The 22,301-nt window shown below is 59.1% G+C and overlaps 8 protein-coding genes across 8 annotated transcripts; 1 reads left to right on the top strand and 7 right to left on the bottom strand.

Annotated features, from left to right (window-relative positions):
• Window positions 1-49: 49 nt before the first annotated feature.
• On the bottom strand, window positions 50-1,135 carry OT_ostta04g02260 (Cobalamin (vitamin B12) biosynthesis CobW-like,C-terminal; the record flags this gene model as incomplete). Its single annotated transcript, XM_022984496.1, has 1 exon — window positions 50-1,135. The coding sequence occupies one exon, from the start codon at window positions 1,133-1,135 to the stop codon at window positions 50-52; it is 1,086 nt and encodes a 361-aa protein (XP_022838758.1).
• An 84-nt stretch (window positions 1,136-1,219) lies between these two features.
• Window positions 1,220-2,059, bottom strand: OT_ostta04g02250 (DnaJ domain; the record flags this gene model as incomplete). The annotated part of the gene is made up of 1 exon (XM_003078712.2): window positions 1,220-2,059. One exon carries the CDS (start codon window positions 2,057-2,059, stop codon window positions 1,220-1,222), a length of 840 nt encoding a protein of 279 aa, XP_003078760.2.
• A 469-nt stretch (window positions 2,060-2,528) lies between these two features.
• Window positions 2,529-3,905, bottom strand: OT_ostta04g02240 (Diacylglycerol kinase, catalytic domain; the record flags this gene model as incomplete). The annotated part of the gene is made up of 1 exon (XM_022984495.1): window positions 2,529-3,905. The coding sequence occupies one exon, from the start codon at window positions 3,903-3,905 to the stop codon at window positions 2,529-2,531; it is 1,377 nt and encodes a 458-aa protein (XP_022838757.1).
• Window positions 3,906-4,525: 620 nt separating this feature from the next.
• On the top strand, window positions 4,526-5,041 carry OT_ostta04g02230 (unnamed product; the record flags this gene model as incomplete). Its single annotated transcript, XM_003078708.2, has 1 exon — window positions 4,526-5,041. One exon carries the CDS (start codon window positions 4,526-4,528, stop codon window positions 5,039-5,041), a length of 516 nt encoding a protein of 171 aa, XP_003078756.2.
• A 71-nt stretch (window positions 5,042-5,112) lies between these two features.
• On the bottom strand, window positions 5,113-5,862 carry OT_ostta04g02220 (unnamed product; the record flags this gene model as incomplete). Its single annotated transcript, XM_003078707.2, has 1 exon — window positions 5,113-5,862. One exon carries the CDS (start codon window positions 5,860-5,862, stop codon window positions 5,113-5,115), a length of 750 nt encoding a protein of 249 aa, XP_003078755.2.
• Window positions 5,863-6,053: 191 nt separating this feature from the next.
• Window positions 6,054-8,558, bottom strand: OT_ostta04g02210 (Ankyrin repeat; the record flags this gene model as incomplete). Its single annotated transcript, XM_003078706.1, has 1 exon — window positions 6,054-8,558. The coding sequence occupies one exon, from the start codon at window positions 8,556-8,558 to the stop codon at window positions 6,054-6,056; it is 2,505 nt and encodes an 834-aa protein (XP_003078754.1).
• A 580-nt stretch (window positions 8,559-9,138) lies between these two features.
• Window positions 9,139-21,672, bottom strand: OT_ostta04g02200 (Concanavalin A-like lectin/glucanases superfamily; the record flags this gene model as incomplete). The annotated part of the gene is made up of 1 exon (XM_022984494.1): window positions 9,139-21,672. One exon carries the CDS (start codon window positions 21,670-21,672, stop codon window positions 9,139-9,141), a length of 12,534 nt encoding a protein of 4,177 aa, XP_022838756.1.
• A 259-nt stretch (window positions 21,673-21,931) lies between these two features.
• On the bottom strand, window positions 21,932-22,301 carry OT_ostta04g02190 (unnamed product; the record flags this gene model as incomplete). The annotated part of the gene is made up of 1 exon (XM_022984493.1): window positions 21,932-22,301. A coding segment is annotated over one exon (370 nt), but the record flags the coding sequence as incomplete, so codon positions are not given.

Here is a 22,301-nt window from a genome sequence, read left to right as displayed (position 1 = left end):
AACGAATGAAGGAATTCGTGCTTATTGTTTTAAGAATGAATGTGTACAATTACAGCGCCAAACGTCGTAACTCAGCGACGAAAGCCTCGTACGTGCGACGACGCGATCGAATCGGACGTTGGTCGGATCCGTAGGTACGATCGTCCGCACCGCAGTTCGAACACTTCGAATCCCAATCCTCGCCAAACCACCAAGGCGAGCCACACTCTAAGCACGGCATATCCGGAAAATAATGCCCCGTAAGGCCGTTCGGGAACACTTTCGTGGCGGCTGAATCGGCTGAAGGACGAAACGCCTCTCGTTCGATAATTCCGACAGCGCCACCGAGAAAATACTGAGATGAAGACGGCGCCGCGTCATCCGTTGTTTTCATCGCTTCCACCGATGTCGCTGCCGACTCTTCATCGTGTCCTCGCCTCTTTCTTTCGGTCTGCTGTGGATAATATACCTTGCATTTCTGTTCGGCGTCCACGACGGCGACGCCCGCGTCCTCCATGACCTCGCTCACCGACGGCCACGTCGATCCGCAGTAATACTCCATCTCACTCGCGCGATTGATCTCGTCCGAATCTTCGGCTTCGGTGAGCAAACACGCGTCTAGACACGTCTTTATCTTTGCCGCGTCAAAGCCGCGTCCCTCGAACACGACGTGCTGCCGGCGGTCGCCGCCCGCGAACGCGCGCGCTCGCGCGTCCGCGTCGCGCGCCGAGTCGCACGCCCCTCTCGCGCCTACATCCCACGCCCCCGCGCACGCGACGATGACGCACGTCGAACGCGATGACGACGCTTCGTCTGCGCCGCTCGACGCGTCTTCGTCGGCGTTCGCGTCCGAGTCGCCCGAGTACAGAAAACGCCCACACGTCCTCGGTCTCGACGCGATCCACACGACCCCGGTCGCGCGCTCGACGCCATCGAACGCGCGCGCGAGGCTTCCCGCGCGCGCTCGCGGATACTCGTCCGCGTTCGCGTCGAAAACGTCGTCTTCATCCCCCAGAGAGAGTCGGTCAAAGTTGTCTCGAAGCACCGTGGCGAGTTTTTGTGGATGAAACGGCGCGCGAGCGATGTAGGCGAGGCACTGGACGTCGTCGGACGACGTCGACGGGGCGTCTCGCTCGGCGTCGACGTCGTCAGCCATGAATGTCGGGCGCGGCGAAGTGCGGACGGCGGCGCGCGGCCGTAACCGTCAGCCGCCGCGTGGAAAATTACAGAACTATCAAAACTACGCGGCGCCGTACGAAGGCATCGCACCGGACGACGCTTTATCTTTATCGCGCGCCCGCTCGTCCTCACGACGAATCACCTCGGCCCAATCCGGCTCGGGATGGTCCACGTTCCACTGGGCGAAGAAAACCGTCGGGTGCGGCTCTTGGTCGCCGCCCGCGCGCGCCTCGTTCACCGAACGCTCGTAATCGCGCATCATCTCCATGAATCGTTCTTGACGCTTCTCATGTATCCTCTTCCCCAACCCGTACCTCGGCCAGCACGACCCACAGCATCCAAAGCAACACACAAACCAAAAGAACATGTGCACGACCAAGTACGCGAGCGTCAACGCGAGAAGGAACAATCCGAGACTCAGCGCCAAGAGTAACGCCAAGATCCCGATCAATTGCCCCAAAACCGGCGTCGCCATCGCTTTTATCAACCACGGCGGCAAGTGCATCGCCGCCTGTCCCTCCTTCGATTGCCACGCCCCGAACGAATCCGCGCTCGCGTCCCGGACGTCCACCCTCGACGCGTACAAGTCGTACGCCGCGCGCAACGCCGGCGTGGTCAGCGTCGAGTGCGCGCTCGTCACCACCGCCATCGCGCTCGTCGCTCGCGCGTCTCGGCATTTATCCGGGTGCAGCACGCGCGCGGTGGCGCGGTACGCGCGCTTACACTCCGCCGCGGACGCCCCTCGAGGGACGCCCAACACCTCGTAGTAATTCCGTTCGTGCTCGAGCACGCGCGCGATCACGGTCTCGGCGTCGCTCGACCCCAGCGCGTCGACGGAGGACGACGACGCGCGCCTCGACGTCGACGGCCGCTCGACGTCGGGGACGTCGTCGTCGTTCATGACGCGCGGACGTGCGTCGACGCCGCGTCGGCGGGGCGCGCCCGACGGCGTGGTGCGAGACGAAAAACCATACGTGTATTCGTCCGCGATGCGTCCACGCGGCGCGCCCGTAAGTTTTGCGACACCATGGAGGTGACGTTCGGTGGACCACGGACCCCCTGTCGACGAGTCATGTATCGAGCGTGTATGCACACGCGACGACACACCCGAGCCTCGTTAGCTCAGTCGGTAGAGCGCACGCCTTTTAAGCGAACGTCGACGAACACGCGTGCTGAGAACGATTCACCTCGTTCGGTGCTATCGCGAGAGATAGCGTGTGGTCATGGGTTCGAGCCCCATACGCGGTATGTTTTTTTGCGGAGAGGTGGCATGCTTTGTCTATGTACATCGAGTGTGACATGCGCGTGTCGAGGGGATCTGGGGCCCGCGTCTCGGGCCGAACGAAGAGACGTACGCGGACGTCCTACGTCTACGCGCGCGAGAACCACCGCGTCGCCGCGGATGGCAGCAACCACCGCACGAACGCGACGCACGCGATGGCGAATATCGCGAATCGAATCGTCGTCACGAGAAATCGACGGAGGGTTTCTCGTCGTTTTCTCCGTCGCTCGCCACCGCGTTTGTCGTCGCTCTCATCCTCGTCGTAGCTCGACGTTTGCGAACGCCATCGTTGGAGTAGGTCCACCATGCGATCGCGCCGCGGTCGAGCCAACATTTGAAACGAGTCTTTCACTGAAATCTTCAACGTCGCCGGCGCGCGCTGCATCCACGGTTCGCCGTCGATTTGGACGGGAAGTTTACGCTTGAGCTCGATGCGCACTCTCGAGCCTTGGGCGATTTGCACAGGCTTGGCCACGCCCACGTTCAGCTGTCCCAAGTGTAGCGCTCCCGTCACGGCGACTATTTCGAGTAGTTTGTCGTCTTTTCGAGATTTTTGAAACGATTCACCACTCTGTGAATCCCCGGACGCGGACGCGGACGACCACATTCGAACGCCGCCCGAGAACGAGTTGATGTTTAGCAATATGATTCCCTCCGTGTCCTCGGGGAACCAATCCACCACGCGATCGTCAACGGTGACGACGACGTCATCTCTCAAATCTTTGAAACTGTGCTCGACGAAATCTCTCGCGCCGAAAACCGCATACAAGAGCTTGTTCGTGAGCTCGTGGAAGAATAACCACGTCCAGCGGTTATTTTTCCTCGCCAAATCGAACGCCAACGCCGCTCGCGCGTCGACGCCGATGCCCATGTAATTGACGAACGACTTACTGGTGCTCGCGTGTTTCGATCGTTTCGGGCGCTCGATGTCGAGCGCCCAACGATCGACGCGCTCGAGACGCGCTCTGCGCAACGTGCTCACGACGCGCTCTTGATCAAACAGTCTCGCGTCGTCCCAGACTGTGAGCCAACCCAACACCCGCGCGAGATCGTTTCCGGTGCCCAACGGCGCGATCGCCATCGGTGGCGGTTCGCGACCGTGCGTGCGCAGCGCGTCCGCCACGAGCGCGACGGTTCCATCGCCGCCGGCGACGAGCCCGCGCGTGTCGTCGTTCCAACGCACGTCGCCCCGCTCGATCGCTCGTTCCACCGTCGACGCGTCGAAAACCCTATGCGGAGCCTTCATAACATCTCGCATTCTCTTCAACACCTCCCGCCCGCGTCGTCCACCCGATCTTTTATTCACGAAGACGACGACGCCGTCTTCGTCCCGCGAGACATCCGCCCGCGCGTCCCCCCCCGCGCCACCCCTTTCTCCCGACATCCGCGCCCGTCCCACCCGCCGAGCTCGTTTCGGGACCGCATCGACGCCGCGCGCCACCCCCGAGCGCATCCCGCGAGACATCCACCCGTCCGTCTTCGTCGTCGTCGACGCGTTCACCGCGCCTCTTCGCGCGCGCGTCGCCACGCCTCCAGCTCCCTCTTCGTTCGCGGCGGTCGCGCCCCCTCCGGTGGGTACACCACGTACGCGCGCTGCGTCATCATCGTCGCTTCGTCAGTCCCTCGCGCGCGAATCGTCCGTCGTTCGCGTCGCGCGCGCGCTTGAATTCTCGCCGAATTCCACGCACGTCTCGAATCACCCGCTCGAGGTTCTCCGGCCTGAGCGCGAACGCGGCGGTCAACGCGATCGGCACCGCGAGGTAGACGGCGAATTTAAATCCCTCGAGCCAGGGCTTGCCCATGACGCCGCGCGCGTCGCGCGGTCGCGACGGACACGCGCGCGACACGTCGATCGACGTCGCGCGCGAAATGTCGCGACGCGCCGTCGACGTCCTCGCGCGCGCGCCCTCGACGCGCGCGCGCGGCGTTCCGAAGCGCGATGGATGGAGAAAAATTCACCGCGCCGTCGCGACCGCGCGCGATGGCGAACGGGCCGTCGACGCGCGCGCGCGCGGTCGCGACGCGCGGTGGGTGCGAATGCGCGCGCGGTGCTGACGCGGCACATCGCGACGCCGTCCGTCGACCATGGGGTGCGTCTCGAGCAAGGACGGGACGACGCCCGCGCCCGGGGTCGCCCGCGCGTCGTCCGCGGCGCCGACGACGATCGCGGGCGCGACGGTGGAGGCGAGGACGGCGACGGTGGCGCGAGAGGAGGGATTCGCCGAGGTCCCGCTGCGCCCGGGGCACGAGCGAAAGCGCGGGAGCGGACGCGAGCGCGAGACGCGCGCGAGCGAGCGAGGGACGCCGAGCGCGTCGGACGCGGCGGTGATACGAGACATGACGGACGCGGTGTCGAGCGTGGGGAAAGGGGGGGCGACGAAGGCGGACGGGCGAGCGAACGGAAAGACGATACCGAAGCCGAGACCGGTGGGACGGCGACACGAAGAGTCGGAGAAGTCGAAGTCGCAGAGAAAGAACGAGCGCAAACGGGAGCGGGCGAAGCAGAAACGCGCGGAGGAGCGGGCGATGACGGAACACGTCGCGCCGCCCGCGGTGGAGCGAGTGAAGAGCTCAAAGTCGGCGGACAAGGACCTGTATTAGAACGTCCGGAGCGGCGGGAAATACCGAAGAACATGTTAATAACGTAAACGTCGTCCTCTATTTTCCCGGCATCACCGCCGTGGTTCGTCGGCTCCCGCATGGGGCGCGCGCGAAAACGAACCGGTGTAGTACCCCGCGTAGTACCACGCCAAGAGTAAATTAGCGAGCTCGTCAGGATCGTACCCATCGTCCGCGTACGAGCGCGCGGTGTCGTACGCCGAGTCGGTCATGTCTGGCGGAATCTGCGGCGGACCCATCGGCGATCGCGCGGTTGGTGGTGAACGATGATACCGCGGCGAGCGTTCGCTCGGCGGCGGCGGTCCTCGCGCCGGCGGCGGCGGTCCTCTACCGCGTCTAAACGGCGAAAACGCCGCAAAATCGTCCTCGAAGTGCCCGTACCAATCGTCCCCTCTCGCGTAGTATCCTCCGTACGCGTCGTAAGGGTCGTATCCTCGCGGCGGCGGCGGCGGCGGCGGCGGGTACGAAGGACGCCGACCGTACGCGTCCCCTCCGTAAGACGTCTCTGCGTAGTAATACGGCGGCGGCGGTCGCACCGGCGACGACGACGGTGATCCCACGCGCCTCGCTCGCGGTTCGAAAGATCTCGGATCGAACGCGGGCACCGTCGCGCCGTCCACGCCGCGCGCGTCGTCCTCGCGCCGCTCCGCCGCGCTCGCCCCGCGCCGACTCTCCTCCCTTTGCCGCTCGTCCGCGCTCGATGGCGCCCCACCGTGTCGCGCGATTGCGTCATTGTACGCGCGCACGAGCGCGTCGTCATCCCAAGCGTCGCCGCCGTCGCGCGTCGACGGGCGGTTTCTCATGACTCAATCCTCGCCGCGCGCGTTTGGACAGTTGCGCGCGTTCGATGACGTCGACTGATGACGTCGTTCGCTCGTACGAGCGCTCGAAAGCGTCCTTTGCACGTCGTTCTTCGATCCTGTCGCTTCAAGGAATCGCGTCGAGAGAGTGTCGCGCGCTGCTGTGTGTGGTCATTTCAACTTTGTCCTCGAGCTCAGTCGAACGCGAAGCCGGTCGATCCGTGTCGGAGTGCGGTCATCAGGCGCTGCTCCAGGACGTCCTCGGATGGATACGCCGCCATTCGAAGCGTGTTGAAGCACGTCGATGCGGTCGGAAGCTTTGTCGGAGGAGCAGAAGAGTCGATCCAGCATCTCCACTGCGGCTGAAGGTTCGCAAAGCCGCCGACGGGGAGAAGCGGCGACCCGGTAGAGAATTGCAACAGTTTCGATCGATCTTCCGCACTCATGCGTGTGATGACGTTCCAGAACCATTTCATTTGATCATGGTTACCTGCGAGGTCATCGACGTGCTTGCGCCACTCCTGGGCGTCAACATCGTGTGTACCGACGATTTGGCTACCGAACTCCTCGGGCGTCAGGAATTTGAGTGTGGACTCCTTTTCGATCAAGTTCAGTAGACCGCGTTTGATGCACTTCGCAGATGTGTCGTCAACAATGCTCGACACGATTTCTTGAAGACGAACTTGAATGAACTCACGTTTGTTCTTGCTCGTCACTTCCACCTGTGTATTCGTCTTGGGATCCATGAATGACAGACACAGCTCTTCGACGGCGTCGGTTTGCTGGACGTATCGAATCGACTTCACTTGCTGCGGCTCGACATCTTCGAGCTCTTCGATAGTTATCGAAGCCGTGGAAGCGCCGCCGATGACACGCTTTAAGAAAACCTTTGAGAATGGAATTGGCAGAAAGGTACCATGGAGGAGCGTGTACGCGAGCAATTCACCAAACGTCTCAAGTTCCTCTGCGCGTCCTTGTCGATCGATACCTCGTTTGAGAGAGTACGTGTGACTATCATCCAGTTCGAATAGCTGTGTCTGCGGTTGATCCGCATCGCAGAGCTGTTTTGCGATCATCCCGAATATCTCCCTCGTGACACCCGGTCCGCCGGCCACCAACTTACCGGCGGCGTCCTTCGAGCAGAAAATTACGCCATTGCGCAAGAGTGAGAGAGTTTTTCGTCGTTCGTTCAACAGATCGGACCAAGGGTTATCCATCGATAGTCCAAACTTTCTCCAGCGATATTCACGGTCGACAAAACGGCTTTCTAGCTGAAGCAAACTGAGTCGATGTGTCGTGCTAAGAATCGTCATGCCACCCACCTTGAGAAGCATTTCCGTGAGCGATTTCACGAGCGCCATGTTGTTCATGGTCGCTATGCATTGATTGAGGGTATCGTAATATGTTGGAATTGTAGCGAGAAGTTCGAAGACTTTCTGGACTTGAGTACGCGAATTTCCCTCCACCGTCTTGTCCTCCGTCGCGCACAGGAGCATGGATTCGAGTTGCTCGACGGCGTCGGCTCTCAGCAAGTGCATGACTGCTTCGCGTTCGCTATGGAAATTTGCATACAGGAGCGGAATCCACCCACTCTTGTCCACGGCGAGTCGATTAGCGCCGCGGTCCAACAAGACCTTTATCGATTCCGTTCGACCTTCTGCGGAGGCGTGATGTAAAGGCGTGCTTCCTTGAAAATCTCTGATGTCCACAAACGAGGGGACTTCATCAATCAGCATCTGAAGCGTCGCTACGCTGCCCGCACCGGCGGCGATGTGTACCGCCGTGCATCCTTCTATTGCGTCGTGCGTCCTAATTACGGCCCGTGATGCGTTAGTAAGCCTCGCTTCCTGCAGCAACTCCCAAACAACGGTCTCCCATGTTGCGCCGGCGCCCGCAGCAATCATGAGAGGCGTGCGGTTACCTCTCGCGTCGTCATCAAAGACGCCGGCGGTCGGCGTTCTTGGTCCCTCTTCGTCACATAATGGCGAAGACTCAGCCATGATGGCCGCCTTGACGCACTCGGCGCTCGGGAAATCGTTGTTGACCGCCGAGTGCACGAGGGATCCACCGGTCAAATTTACGGGCCAACCGCCGCGACGACCGCGGCAAAATTGCCTCAACCCAATCATTTTCTGAATGGCGTGGACGAAACCGACGTGGCCCTTGGAGCACGCGGTGTGTAGAGCCACACTCACGTCGTCCACGTGCGGTCGCGAGGACGTCTTGTCCTCGACGCGTCCGGAGGTGCGCATGCCTTTGACTAGAAACGCGCTCGCCACTCGCGACGCGTCGTGCGCCGCCGCCGCCATCAACGCCAATCCAGGTCGCGGTGGATCTTCCATCCGAGCGAGCGATCGCTTAAACGCCGCGACATCATCATTTCGAAGCGCCTCGTCCGCGCGAGAGCCGAAACTCACCGTTCGCCATCCAGTCGCGAGACCACTCTCGTTCGAGTTCGACGTCTCCGCCTCCTCTCCTGAATCATCGATGAAATCCCGTTCCTCAGAGCCCGAGACGGACGCCTCCGACGCCGACGCCGACGCATCCGTCCTCGCCAACGCCTCCAACCGCGCGCCCGGCGACGCCGTCGCTAACGACGCTCGATGTCTCGCCAGCGCGTCCGCTCGTCGATCTCGCATCGACGACGCCCGCGCGCTCTTCCTCGGCGTCTCCTCCGCGCTCGCCTCTTCCGACGACATCACCACGCATTCGCGTCGTCGCCGCCGCCGCCGTCGCGACCGCGCGCGCGCGCGTTCGCTCGCCGCGTCCCGCTCGCCCATCACCGCGCGCGTCGCGCAGACGCGCGCGCGCGCGTCGCGGCACCGCGTCGCGTCGCGCGGTCGACGCCGACGCGCGTCGCGCGGTGAGGACGTGGGGAATATTTTAACGCGCGCTCGTCGGGCGCCGCGACGTCCGGGGCGCGGTCGCGTCGCGCGCGGGACGACGACGCGCGGGGCGTCCGTCGTCGCGACTGGGGTCGGGACGACGCGCGCGCGACGGTTCGTGTCGCGTCGAGGGCGACGGCGACGCCGCGTCGGGGCGGCGCGGAGGGATGGGGGTAATTTTAGACGCGCGCGCGCGCGTCGGGGGGCGTCGCGGCGGCGTCGCGGCGCGCCGAGGGGCGAGGACGGGACGTCGGGACGATCGAGATGACGGTTCGCTTTCGCTCGGGTGGGTGGGACCGGTGAGAGGTGAGGTGCGCGACTGCGCTATTAAAAGAGAGAAAAATGTGCGTCTGATGGACGCGTCGAGGACGCGGACGCGGTGATCGGCGCCCCGTTAGATGACGGAACCGTAATCCGGTCCGCTCTTGGCGCCGGGGGGGGCGAAGGCGAGCGGCGCGCGCTCGGCGGAATCGCTCGTCGGCGCGCCAAGGCGGACCCGCCGAGACGCAATCGCGGCGGCGAAGGCCGAGGCGATCGCCAAGGCGATGAAAATCGTGACTGGCACGCCGATTTCGTGCGTTGACGGCAAGGTGGGGGATGCACCGCGGTGACGTCGCTCTGGGGCGACGCCGAGACGCGAAGACGCGCTCGGGGCATTGGACAAGTTGCTGTTCTTTTCGCACTTTTTGAACCAATTGTCGACGCGAAGAGCGGTGATCCCGGCGCCATCCTTGATGCCGATGACTGAAATCTGATACTGACCAACATCATCGTCGGCGAACTTCACAGAGAAGACGCCTCGACCCGTCGAATTGAAACATCTGATTTGATACGGCGGGGTCGTCACATCCACCGTTTGGGACATCGTCGCGGCGGAATCCGAACAATCGGAACGCTTCTTCGTTACGTACACGTTCACGCCTGAGCAGTCGATTTCTTCCGCAAACTCTGCACCAAAATATTGCGCCTCACTGAATGTTCTCAAGCGAACCGGCGCTACGGTGTCGACGGTAAGAAGTAATCTTTGATCGGAAACGTACTCGTGCACCGAAGCATCCGCGAGAGACGAAGCGCCGCCGCAGAAGCTCTTAACACGCAGCTCGTACACGCCATCTTTGAAGCCGCTTAAAAGCTTTTCATACTGACCGTTCGTGTCCCAATCGAACCTGCATCCATCCGAACGAGATAACGCGCACACAAAGTTGAACTTCTTGCTATCGTGCGCCGGCGCGCCCTCGTCCTTCGCTGTGATCCACTCGCCACCCTTCACCGGGCGGTACTGCAATCGAACAAACTTTAGGCGCGTGTTCATCAAAGGATCACTCGGCGTTGTTGGACTATCTGGCCACAAAACGTACCGATCGGGATTATTGACGACCAAACTCAACACGCTCGAAGTTTCAGGAGAGACGCTCGACGTGAGATACTTGGACACTGTCGACTGATCGAACTGCACCTTTGGACACGACTGCTCCCAACTCATCGGGTTGAGATTTCGTGTGAACGAGATGGCGTCTCTATAAAGATTGATCATCTCCGACTCGCAAAGACTAACCAAACTGAGTTGCAAGTACTTGATGTTTCTCGTCGAGTAACCAGGTTCGACCGCGAGGTTCATGAAAAGCTGAGAAATGTGCGTCTGTCTCGTGAGGCTGTCTCCTTCGACGAATTTCAAAGGCAATGAGTCGCCGATGGATAAAACTTTGCCGTTGATTGAGAATATCGAGTCTGCCAGCTCGCTGCCTTGATATGGTGCGCTTTTCGCGGCGTTGTACACGGCGTCCGCTACTTCTCGAGGTGTCTTGTTCGCGGCGGCTTGCTCCGCCGCCGACACCATGGACGATATCATTTCCGAGCTCTTCGCGATAGTGAGCGCCGCCACGGTTTTCACGCTCTCCGCAACTTCGCTCGAAGACTTATCGGCGTCGGATGCGTCGTACGCGGCGGTGATCACCTCGTCGATCGACGATCTGAGACCGTCCACGACGCGCAGAGCAAACTTGGACGACTCCCTGTACGGCGAATAGTTTTCCACGACGATCTCATAAATGGCGCGTTGACTCGGATTAAGCCCTTCGGTCGGCACGCCCGTGCTCAAGGGCACCATCAGCTTGACGCTTGACTCTCTGAAAACGGTGCCGAGTTCTCCTGGACATTTACTACGACCACCCATCGTCTTGAACAGCGGAGTCCCAAACCTCTTGTCGGCGCCAACGTGCACGACAAATTTGTCACCGAGATCTGGGTCCCCGAGGGTGTAGGTCGTAGTCATGAGACCGCGTTTATTCCACGCAAACGCGCGCTCTCTGCCGATGGAACGCTCAAACGAAGCCTCGGCGCCCGTCTTGAATTCAACTTCAAACCCAGGGCTAACTTCCGACTTGATCTCAAACTCGCCTCCTACGTCGAAGCCACCACTCACCTCCAGAGAAACCGCGTATGAGCTGTCCGAAAGAATTTCATCCGAGTAGAAGGAAAAGTCCATCGAATGTCCGCCGCCACTGAAGGTGAGGAAGATGTCGCCCTTCTCGCCTTCGGCTTGACCGACATTCTGCACGCCTGTGGATGCTGTCCCTCCCGTGAGGGAGGCAACGATTCTCTCAGCACTTCCCGCGTCTAACGAAGACCCCTCCGAATCGATAGGAGTCCACCGCGCGTCCTTGGCTGCTTCTTGCATCGCGAATGAATATGATCCCTCCTCGCTGTCATGCCTAAGTTGCTCATCGTAATCTGGAATGACTTCTTTTCTGCTGCCTTTGATTATTGACGCCGGGCCGTCGTACTCCATAAACGGTAGCAAACGAGCCTCAGAAGCGAAAACAAGAGGGCCACTTATTGCTGTGTACAACGTCAACATGCCCGCAGTACTCGGCGATATGAGAGCCGAGCCTGCTAACGCGGGAGCAACTTGGGCGGCTTCCAGTGACGCGTACTCCATCCACTCTTTCGCCAAGTCAAACATCGGGCCGTCCTTTAAACTCCACACTTCCGTTTCCTCAAAATGTTCCGTGTACTCTTCGATTTTCTCTCCGAGAAGTGATCCAATCATAGACTCTGGCCCTGTGTATGAACCAAGTATCGAGTTCAGAGCCGCGTCATCTACCGGCGACGACCAGCTCAGTGTACGATTCCACGCGTCAATTTTTCTTGCGATGTACGCTGCCCAATCGTCATTCACCGCACGTACGCTATTCACATTTACATCGAGGGGACGAAGGGAGTTATCCACCGCTATATTACCCTTCAGAGCCGCGGATTGCAAAAACTTGAGATTGGGGATTATCTTGGCTTCAATCTCGTGCACGTTGACGACGTACGATGTCGGCTTGCGCGGCATCCAAGTGATGTGAGGCGCGCTCACGAGGCAGTGTTTGCCGTCTCTCTTCGGGGAAAAGTCGAGAACGTCCGATGTTGTGTACACCAACTCGACACCAGCACCAAGAATCACATCACCTGCTCGCCCTGGAAGTTCGGGATCCTGGCTACTGCGCAGCGCGCGCTGCGTCGTGAGCACAATGTCCCAGCCTTCATCCGTGCTCGAGCTCACCGAAAATTCCGGCGCTTTGAAGTTGGCCTTGCCAGCGACGCCTCCTTCGAATTCTCCGTTAAGGATTTCGGTGCTCGCTTCCGCCGTATAACCCAAGTTCAATCCAAGCTTGAATTTACCCTTGCCTCCCTTCTTACTCTCAGATTCAAACTTGCCTCCAACCTTCGCGGCTCGACTGCTCGCGAGCGAGTACTCAATCGTCGTTTGTGTTCCAGATGATAGCTCGGCGTAAGAATCGCCTCCAGGTGGATCGTGCACGACGCAGTAAACCAAACCTTCCAGCGGTACTGTCGCCCAGTTCACGGAGTTGCTCAGACCATCGCCGACTCGCGGTCTGGACCCGAGAGCGATGAGTTCTCGGATGGCTTTCGTCGCGACGGAGACGAACAGGTCGTTTCTGGTCACTTCCACGCTCACAGTGCGTCTGTGCGTACCAGCGAGATTCGGTGCGCCGGCTTCGATCATCATCGCCGTGACGGGCGCGCCCGTAGCGTTTGCCTGAGGAAAAATTAATTCCCCTGAGTCTTTCGTGAGCTCCACATCGAAATCACACGATACCCCACCGCCGCGTTCAGAGTGACACTCTGAATCGTCTGGATTGGTTACGTCCTGACGAATTTTTACGACTGTGCTCCCAGTACCCTTCGCCTTGTTTGGGAGCGCGGCGAAACATGTGTCGTATCCCGTCTCTTTGCTTGGATTTGAGTGAACTTCAAAAACTTTGACGTGAATCTCTCTGCTAGACTCCACCGCAAATGGTAGGTCTGTGGCGTGAGACGCCCCGACAAAGTGCTTAGGCGTGAGGGAGCCGCTAGGTTGCGAAGGATCATAACACGTCGTGTCTTTGTATGCCTCGCCGATGACGGGAACGTACGCCTCCGGAATGTCAACGCAAATCCACCCGTGATACTTGTAACGAATCTGCTGCCAAGCGTTTTCATTGCGCAATAACGCGAGTCTCTCCAATGCGTTCCGTCGCCTGAAAAAGTCGACGACGCTTCCATCTTCCGTTTGGCATCCTTTGAACCAAGGTTCATTTTTTATCTTCTCGCCCAGTGGTCCGAGGTCCGGTCCCGAGTCGAGAATGATGGAGTAATCCATCGGTGCAAAAGGCCACACCCTGGCGTTCGTCGGAAGTGGCTCCTCGGTGGTAAACTTACCTTCGGGTAATCCCTGAGTGTTCGCCATCCAACCACCGATTTGATCCGACGTGACATACTGGGATGGATGACAGCCGTTGACGGGCGTGATTTTGAACCTCGCCCCTTTGTACAGCGTCTCGCACTGACCTTGATACAGTCCCAAATCAATGTTACCCTTGGTGACATCCGTGAAGAAGATGTACGCGTTATCGATGATGCGTACAAACGTAAATTCCATAGGGTGCGTTGAGCAGTCAACCTCCATCGCAGCGTCCGCAACGGTTCGTCCCGTGTAACACAGCGTGTGATTGGGGAATGATGCGGAAAATGTGAACGACTTACCGCGCGTTACCGCGATCTCAAACCAACCAGACTCGTCTGTCTTGTATTCTTCCGGCTCACCCTCACCGTCGACTTCGTTCACCTTGATACTTGCCTCGTACAGGCCGCATCTTGTGGAACCAGCTGTTCGCGATTTTGGAAATATCACTGCTCCGCGGACGATCACCGTGGTTTGATCCTGAAACTGCATTTCAGTGGTGGAGCGATGCCTGAATTGAACCTCGCTGGCGTTCATTTTTGCCTCGCTAGAAAACATATTCACGTCAAAGTGCTTCGTGTCTGAATCAAGTCCTGTGCTGAATATATGCGTGATGTCGTCGTAGCGCTGCGTGGCACGCAGCACTGTCGATGAACTAGTATCTTTGATCACGCGCGCGTAGATATCTGCCTCGGATGGACTTGCCGCATCGGCTGCGAGCGAAATCAGGTTCCCACTCGGACCTGATCCAAGAAGTGGAACAATATGGGTCAACCTAGCATCCCCGATCGGCGAGATAGCCGTCGTTTTTTTGTCGCATGAACGGTGCGTCGCCGCGAGTGGGTCCGCTTGCGACGAGACGAGTTTCTGATAGACGGTGTTCCAATCCGTAGAGTTTCGAGGCAGCGCCGCAGAACCTTCGCGGATGAGTGCAAACTTGGCGCATTTCGTGGATTCCTCGACGAAATCTGATAGGTATTTGGCGTCGAGGACGGGATAGACAAGGAGGGGATCGACCTTGAGCTCACCCGTGCGCATTTTCACGGAAACCGCGTTGAATTCCGCTACACTCAGAAAGCCGTCACCATCAGAATCGAACTCGTTCCAGAGAGAGTCGACGATGATCGCGCGCCCCGTCGTCGGGAAACCCGTGATGGCTTCGATGTGCGCCTGAAGTTCGCTTCGCGATACACTCGTCGATTTGTCCGTGTCAACTGTGGCGATCTGCCGAGGCGTGGCTGAAGGGCCCGTTGAGCCCGTTTGCTTGATGAGTACGAGCAATACCTGCGACGGCTTCGGCGCCTCTGCGCGACTAGAAGATTCAACAACTCGCAACGCCTCGAGAGGAAACGTCTCTTCCTTGTACGCGCCAACGAGCACCGTTGTTTTTGCAGGAATCGTCTCTGATGTATCCTTCATAATGAACTCATACTGCCCATTTGCATCTGTGACGGAGGAGAACCTACAGTTCGTTTGCACCGCAGATGTGGATATTTCCGTGATCTGCGCCTTCGGACCGAGCTTCACGCGTTGAAGGTAATTCGTCACTTGGATCATCTCGGCATCTGAGAGCGCGCGTGACCAAATCATCACCTCTGCGACTGCCCAGTCGGAAGTGGCCCGCTCACTGGCGCAATGTTCACAGTCTTTCGCGTAGTTGATGCCCAGATACTTGTCGCTGGAGGCACCGCTTCTATCACTCAACGCAACGTTCGTACCGTCAACGTACGCACGTTTACCATCGTTCGTACCGCACATGACAAGCCAGTCGTCGACCACACCATGACCAACTTGGTAACTCGTCACCCAAGCATCGTAGTAGGCAACGCCTCGCAATCCATTCCAGTGCCCGTGCGCGAAGTTGCCGGTGCCTTCAAATATCCGCTGCTTATTAGCCCCCGTGTACCGCGACAGCGTGCACAACGTCCACTTCCCAGCCGGTATGGCGCGTCCAAAATCATACTTGGATTTAGAGTCTCCGTGTAGCGCGCGCACTGGGTGCGTCGCGCCGTGGCCCGCCTCCGTCTTTACGGTTACTTCTCCGCCCACGACTTCGCCCTTCAGCGCTCCAACAGAGCTGTGCCAAACTGCACTGGCATTTTGACTCTCGAACCATGCATACATTCCTTCCATAGGCAATGACCCGTCGACGCCATTGCTCCACGGTACACTCACCGTGATGAATTTACCATGAAACGATTTCAAGCGAGAGCCTTCACACTTGTAACTATAGCACGCGTACGTAGCGTCCAAAGTTGTCGACGATTCGTCGAAGGCGCAGGCATGGCCATGGTTTCCATCATTTCCTGAGTCGTAATCTTGCACGTGCGCCTCTGGCACGACGGAAGATTTTGTCACGCAAACCTGCACTTTGTGAATCGAGCTCCACCGCGCGAGCTGGACGCGAAGGTACTCGCCCTGTGATATCAAGGACGAACCTGATTCTGGCGAAGGGTCACCGTCGGTAACGACGAACGTGTCTTCTCTCGCTGTTGCATGAATTGCGTTTGTGTGCTCTGCACGCATGTACAGCGCGAGGTTGCGCGTGACGGTGTCACTTTTCGGAGTGACCAAGGTGCCATTTGAAAACGAGAAATCAGCGCAGATGCGCACGTAAGGTACTGGAGACGTTGATGAGCCCGCCGTCACTTTACCCTCAAGCTCTCCAATCCATGGCACCTTGAAAAAGTGAGTGGTGGAAACAAAGTCTTGAACGTCTGCGGACGTTTTCGTACGGACTTTGTAGTACCAAAGCAGATTTGGTTTTGTCCCGGCGTCGCGATCCATGTATGTGATCGAGCTGAATTTGTTCACACAGCCGAGTAAATCGCCGTCCATTTGAATAACTGTCTCGTAGCTCGACGCCACGTCAGCGGCCGATTTACGAAGCATTTCGAAAGAAACTTCTTGCCAACTTGTGTCTCGATAGGTGAACGTGACGCCTGACATACCGAGCGTTGCCATGACGTCGATGGCCGAGCCGTCGTAATACAACGCCGCTGTACAAAACGTTTCAGCATGCGTCTCCAACGGTTGTCCAGCCAAAACAACGCTCGCACACACGACACGTCGCGACGCTGGTGTCGCATGCGCTCTTATCGCGCACACCGGACGATGCCCACAATTGTAGGAGTCGATGAATGTCGCTCGGCTCACTTGTCCAGTGTAGACTCGGGTGTCATCAAATTCGACGTCAACAGCGCCAAAGAGCTCAAACTGGCTCATCAATTTGAGGATCTTTCGTGGTTGATTCGGCGGCATCGTGCGATCTCGTTTGTAAGAAGCAGAGTCGGAAGTGGTGCCAACGTTGCCAGTGGGGTTGGCAAACAACACCAAACCGTCCTTTGAGTTCAGGGCAAATCCGACGTACGACCAGGAGCGGCAAGAGATGCCAGAGATCTCCAAGCGACGATCAATCTTGCTACTCTGCGCGTACTCCACGATTAAACTCAATGACCCGCCTTGAGGCTTGAGGTAAAGTTGTAGCACGTGCTTAACTCCACCGTTTGTGCCTACGAAATACGCTATGGTCATTTTTTGAGTATCCGTTCCGGCATTGCCGCCGCACGTTCCGTACACCCAACTCGTGACGGCGACGTCGTCCGTGAAATCAAAGTCTCCGTACCGATAACTGTATCGCGCGCCACCGGGCGACTTAACGGGCTTTAAACAGAGTGCTCCGTCGCCGCCTTCGCATCGGTCGATTGTTCTCGGTCGATCGACGGGTGTTAGATCGGGTACACCACGATTTTTGTCGCCGCTCACCGGTGTGGAAGCCGAGACGATGCGATGAGCGTCACTCGCGTCATCGAACAGAAAGTTCGCGATGAGAGATTCCTGAGTGTCCTCGTAACTTCCAGAGACTGGACGAATATCCGTGAGCTCCGTCGAAACGTAGACTCCGTCCACGAGCGAGTAGTCTCTGCTGTTCGGAGAGCTTCCCACGGCGGAACGCTTGTCGTACATCATGCCGTCAACAAACAAGCACGCGTAGTCGCCGAGAGTGACTGGCTTTGTGTAACGCCACGTTACACGCATCGCCGTGGCGTTTTGGCGACACTGCTCTTCAGTACTCTCGCGACCAGGGCTATCGGTAGGATAGACCGAACCATCGAACACGATGAGGCCCTCGCCGCACTCCATGTCGTTCGTTTTCGCGCGCATCACTTGCGATGGTTTGAGCTCCAAGGCGCCGTCCAACTCTTCGTCCCACGCGCTCATAATGTGCGTGTCGGCACTCTGCATCTTCAGTGCCGCGGTGATTTCGGTGCGCGAGAGCTTGCCATCCTCGGGATCGTTATCGTATCTTCTAAAGATGGCTTCTTTTGCCTTGTATATTTGAACTTGGTCCCGACAATCGGCGACGTTGAACTCGTCTGAGGTGAGCAGTAAGTGCCTTGCGACATTTTCTAGAGGATTCTGCGCGTTGCCCGCCGGGATATTGTCTGAGCAGCCCGAGAGAAGTTGGAATGTGTGCAGGGACTTCCACGATTCTGCCGGTGGATGGACGTGAGTTTTATCGTCGTTCAACACAAAGTAACAGGAATATTTGATCGAATATGTCCCGCTCACCAGTTTTCCACTCTTATCCGTCATCTCGAGAGCCCGCGGTTGAAAGTCGGTCCAACTTCTGCACGGCATCGCATTCGTCCACTTTCCATCGCAATCGACGCCGTCCTTTTGCACGCGCACCTCGCATCGAAGACCGCCGGCACGCGCGTTTTGCCTGGCAATTTCAGACTCAAAGCAGTCACCGTTGCATGACGTAGGGTGCGTCACTAGAACTCCAAAGTCGTACGAGAACGTCGACACCAGTCTCGCGGGGCTCCTGAGCGATACCGTGACGCCCGTCTTCGCCCCTGGTGGAGGCGGTGACGGCGGCGGTGGAGGGGGTGGAGACGGCGGCGGCGGTGGAGGGGGAGAGGGCGAGGGCGGCGGCGGGGACGCGTACTCCACGCGACCTATCGTTCCTTGAGACGCCGCACCGCGCGTCGGTGTCACCAAACCTTGCAATGACAGTATACCTCGATCGCACGAAAACGTGGGAGGCGCCCAACCATGGCCGTACGGCGCCCAGTCGGATCGCAACTTTAACGTGTGAGGCGTGTCGCTCGTGGAAAACGCGATGCCGGAGAGCGAAACCCATGAGTGCGCGTGATGTCCCCACGCGTCGATCTTACCGTTGGTGCGAACATTCACGCGCCACTGGTACTGGTGGTGGTTTACTTGAAATATCAGGTCTCCTCCTTTCGGTCTGCAACCGGGAGGAAGCGTTGCGATGTGGTTTTGACGCCCGTCCTTCGCGAGGCCACTCAAAATGACGAGGCCGTCGACGCACGAGTACGCCGGCCTCGCCCAATGAGCCCCGTACACTTTCCACCCGTTCTCCAACTGCAAATCCCTGTTTTGTGTTGTGGAAAAGATGATTCCACTGAGCGAGATCCAACCGTGGGCCTGTCCGCCGGTGGCCCAATAAATGCACCCGTCGCTCCCGCGGACGGTCACCCGAGCCTGATTGTCGTGATTATTAATGCTGAACGTGAGATCTCGGTCTCTGAACGGCCGACAGTTCGGGGGGAGATAGGCGATGCAGTGTCCCCATTTTCCTGCTTTTATCAAGCCACTCACGGTCACGACGCCCCCCGAGCACGTGTATGTGAGCGGTGCGTACACACTACCCAAGTTGTACCATCCGTTAACCATAGACAGACTGTGGCGCTGCGAGTTGGCGTACTTTATGCTCGAGATGGAGCTCCACGCGTTATTTCGAAAACCGCCGGCGATCGCGATGTCGCCACTGTTTTCTATAAAGTCCAGCCGCTGAGTGCTGCCATCTTGATTTCCCGTGAAAAGGAGCCGTTTCGGTGAGCTCATGGGACACGTCGAAGACGGTGGCGCGGGAAGCTTGAACATGTTCCCACCCCATTCGTGAGGTCTGATCAAACCTTGAACGACCGCGAGCCCACCGATCTCGGCGCACGCGTACATAGCGGGCGCATGGTGACTGTCATAGTTGTACCAACGATCCAATGAAGCACGTTCCTTCCTCCCGGTCACGAACGTGATGCCGCTTAGAGAGAGCCAGCCGTGGTCGCGTCCGCCGGCGACCCAGTAGACGCATCCGTCGCTCGGGCGGATTTGCACTCGGGCCTGGTTTGCGTGATTATTCACGCTCCAACTGTAATACTCCGTGGTACGACAGTGCTTCGGTAAATACGCCATACATTGTCCCCACGAACCACCGCGAATCATGCCGCTCAACAAGACGATCCCGCGTGAATGCCAGCCGCAGAAAATCCGCGCAGGTGCGAAGCCGGCGTTGTAATTGATCCAATTGTGGTGTAAAGCTATCTCGTCCAGACCGCTCGTAGCGAAATGGATTCCTTCAAGCGAGATGTAGTGCGTCGGCGTCGTCTGCACCCAAACGTGCCCATTCGTGTGAATCTCTATCCTCACGATTTTGTCCGGCGACGTCGCGCCGTTGAAAACGAGAATGCCCTGCGTCGGGCGGCAACCGTTCGGGAGAATCGCGATGCGGGAAGGCGCCGCCCCGCCCCTGATCAAACCTCCGAGAGAGACTATTCCATCGGAGCAAGAGTACGAAGCCGACGCGTATCCGCCTCCATAGTTGACCCACGGGGATTCCAACGCGAGTGGTTGGCGACCTTTCATGGCGTAGACGATGTTATTGATCTCCGTCCACTTGTGCCGTCCATTTCCTTGGATATACTTGACCGTACCGTCAGCGCCAACGTCTACGCGATGCGAGTATTCGTGCGAGTTCGCCGCGAAGATCATGGCGCCGTTCACTTGCGCGGGATAACACCCTTTTTCCTCCGCGCTCTGCGTGAGGCTCCGCACCTGCCAAGAGCTCGCGGCGTTCACCCCTACACCCCAATCAACGTCGTGATGGTAATGCCACCCGGGATAAAACGTGAAGAAGTTTCCACTCAGCTCGTCGCTGGCGTCGTTTGTCCACAGCAAACACTTGTAACCAGGGGCGACGTACAGGGAATTGACCTTGTTGTCCATTCCCGCCGCGTTGATTTCGACATAGGAATACATTCTTTCGGGCTCCCAGAGATCATACCAAGCGCCCGATCCGACCTCTCCATCGAATACCGTACACGGTGCGACACTCTCGACGTCCACATCGCTCGCTCTGTCGGGCAACCACTCGCCGCGATAGTGCAAGTTGGTGTATCCTTCGTAAAAGGTTGCCACCGCGCCGGTGCGCGAGGCACCATCCCAGAGTCGAAGACGATACCCTTTCTTCACCCAGACGCTCGAGATCGTATTTCCTCCGGCGGCGCCGACGTCGAGAGAGTTCCCCGTGTTATCCCATTTCGACATCGTACCGGTTTGATAATCTTTCCACGCGAGCGCCTTCGCGTCCGAAGCGAGCTCGTTGTACCCTCCCGGCGCGTAGTCGACCCGCATGGAGCTCACGTGATTCAACAGGCCTACGTTATTGAGGTCGTGATACATGTGCCAACCCGGGTAATACGTCACCGATGTGCCCTCGCCGATGTCTTTGTACAGCGTACACTTGTATCCGGGCGCCACGTACACGCTGTCGGCTTTGTTGTCCATTCCTCCGAGGTTGGTGTACAGATGGCCGACGCTCGTGGCGTCGAACCACATCCCAGGGTCGGATGTGCCTCTGTCGTGTTGAAAGATCGTGCACGGAGCCTCGAGCTCGACGTCCGCGTCCGACGCCCTGTCATTCATCCAGTCTCCCGGGTTGTACGCCAAGTTTGAGAATCCTCCGTAAAACGTCGTGACGAGCCCGTTTCGATTCGGATGCTGCCAAAGACGAAGACGATAGCCCTCTTTGACCCAGACGGCGGATATCTGATCCCCAGGCACGTTCCCGAGCCCGACGCCGTTCCCCACCCTGGTCCAGTCGTTATAAACGCCGACGTGGTCGTAATGCTGCCACGCCCGCGCGAGCGTGCTCGGCGGTACGTCCTCCAACCAATCCCCAGCGCCGTGGCCAAAAAACTCCCCGAGCTCCGCGCTCGCGTTCATCCCGATCCCGATCGCGCTCGCGACCGCGCTCGCGAACAGCGTCGAGGCGATCACCGCTCGCGCGCCGAGCTCGCGCGCGCTCGCGCGTCGTCCCGTCGCGCGTCCGCGCCGCGCGCGTCGTCCGCGCCGCGCGCCGTCCGCGCCCGCGTCCTCATCGACGCGCGTCATCGTCGTCGTCGTCCACGCGCGCGCGCTCGACGCGTCGTCGAACGCGGGACGTCGACGACGCGGTGATCGCGAAAACGCGTCGCGCGGGGTGTTGGCTTTCGTGTTCACGTTGGGTGTTCACGGTGGGTGTTCACGTTGGGTGTTCACCGGAGCGTGCGTACTCGAGGACGAATCGGGCTATGATTTCTATTTTTTACACACACCGACCGTTTCACCGACCGCGGGCGCGGCGCGGCGCGACGCGACGGCGGCTCGACGTCTACGACGACGGCGCGACGGACGCGGCGGACGCGGCGGCGCGCGAGCCGTCGCGAGACATCGCGCGCGTCACCGCGTCCAGAGAAGTGCTCACGCCTCGACCGATGGTATCCGTGACCTCGTACCGGCGGTTGAGTTCCGACGCGGTTTCAGCCGCGGTCGAGACGGTTCGACCGATCGTCTCGACGACGCGATGCTTGTCGTTGAAATCCGTCGCCGCCTTGGCCGTGGTGGTCACCGCCGCGACCGCTTTTTCGCTCACGCGATGCTCGCTGTTCCATTTGCTCAGCGACGACGCCGTCTTCGTCGCCGCGCGTCCCGACGACCGCGCGAAGGTTCCCCACGCGTCTCGCCGAGTCGTGCCGTACGCC

This window comes from Ostreococcus tauri, assembly GCF_000214015.3.
Source record: "Ostreococcus tauri WGS project CAID00000000 data, contig chromosome 04, whole genome shotgun sequence".
Lineage (NCBI taxonomy): Eukaryota > Viridiplantae > Chlorophyta > Mamiellophyceae > Mamiellales > Bathycoccaceae > Ostreococcus > Ostreococcus tauri.
Note: the sequence above shows the minus strand (reverse complement) of the source record. Positions and strands in the feature narration are given on the sequence as shown.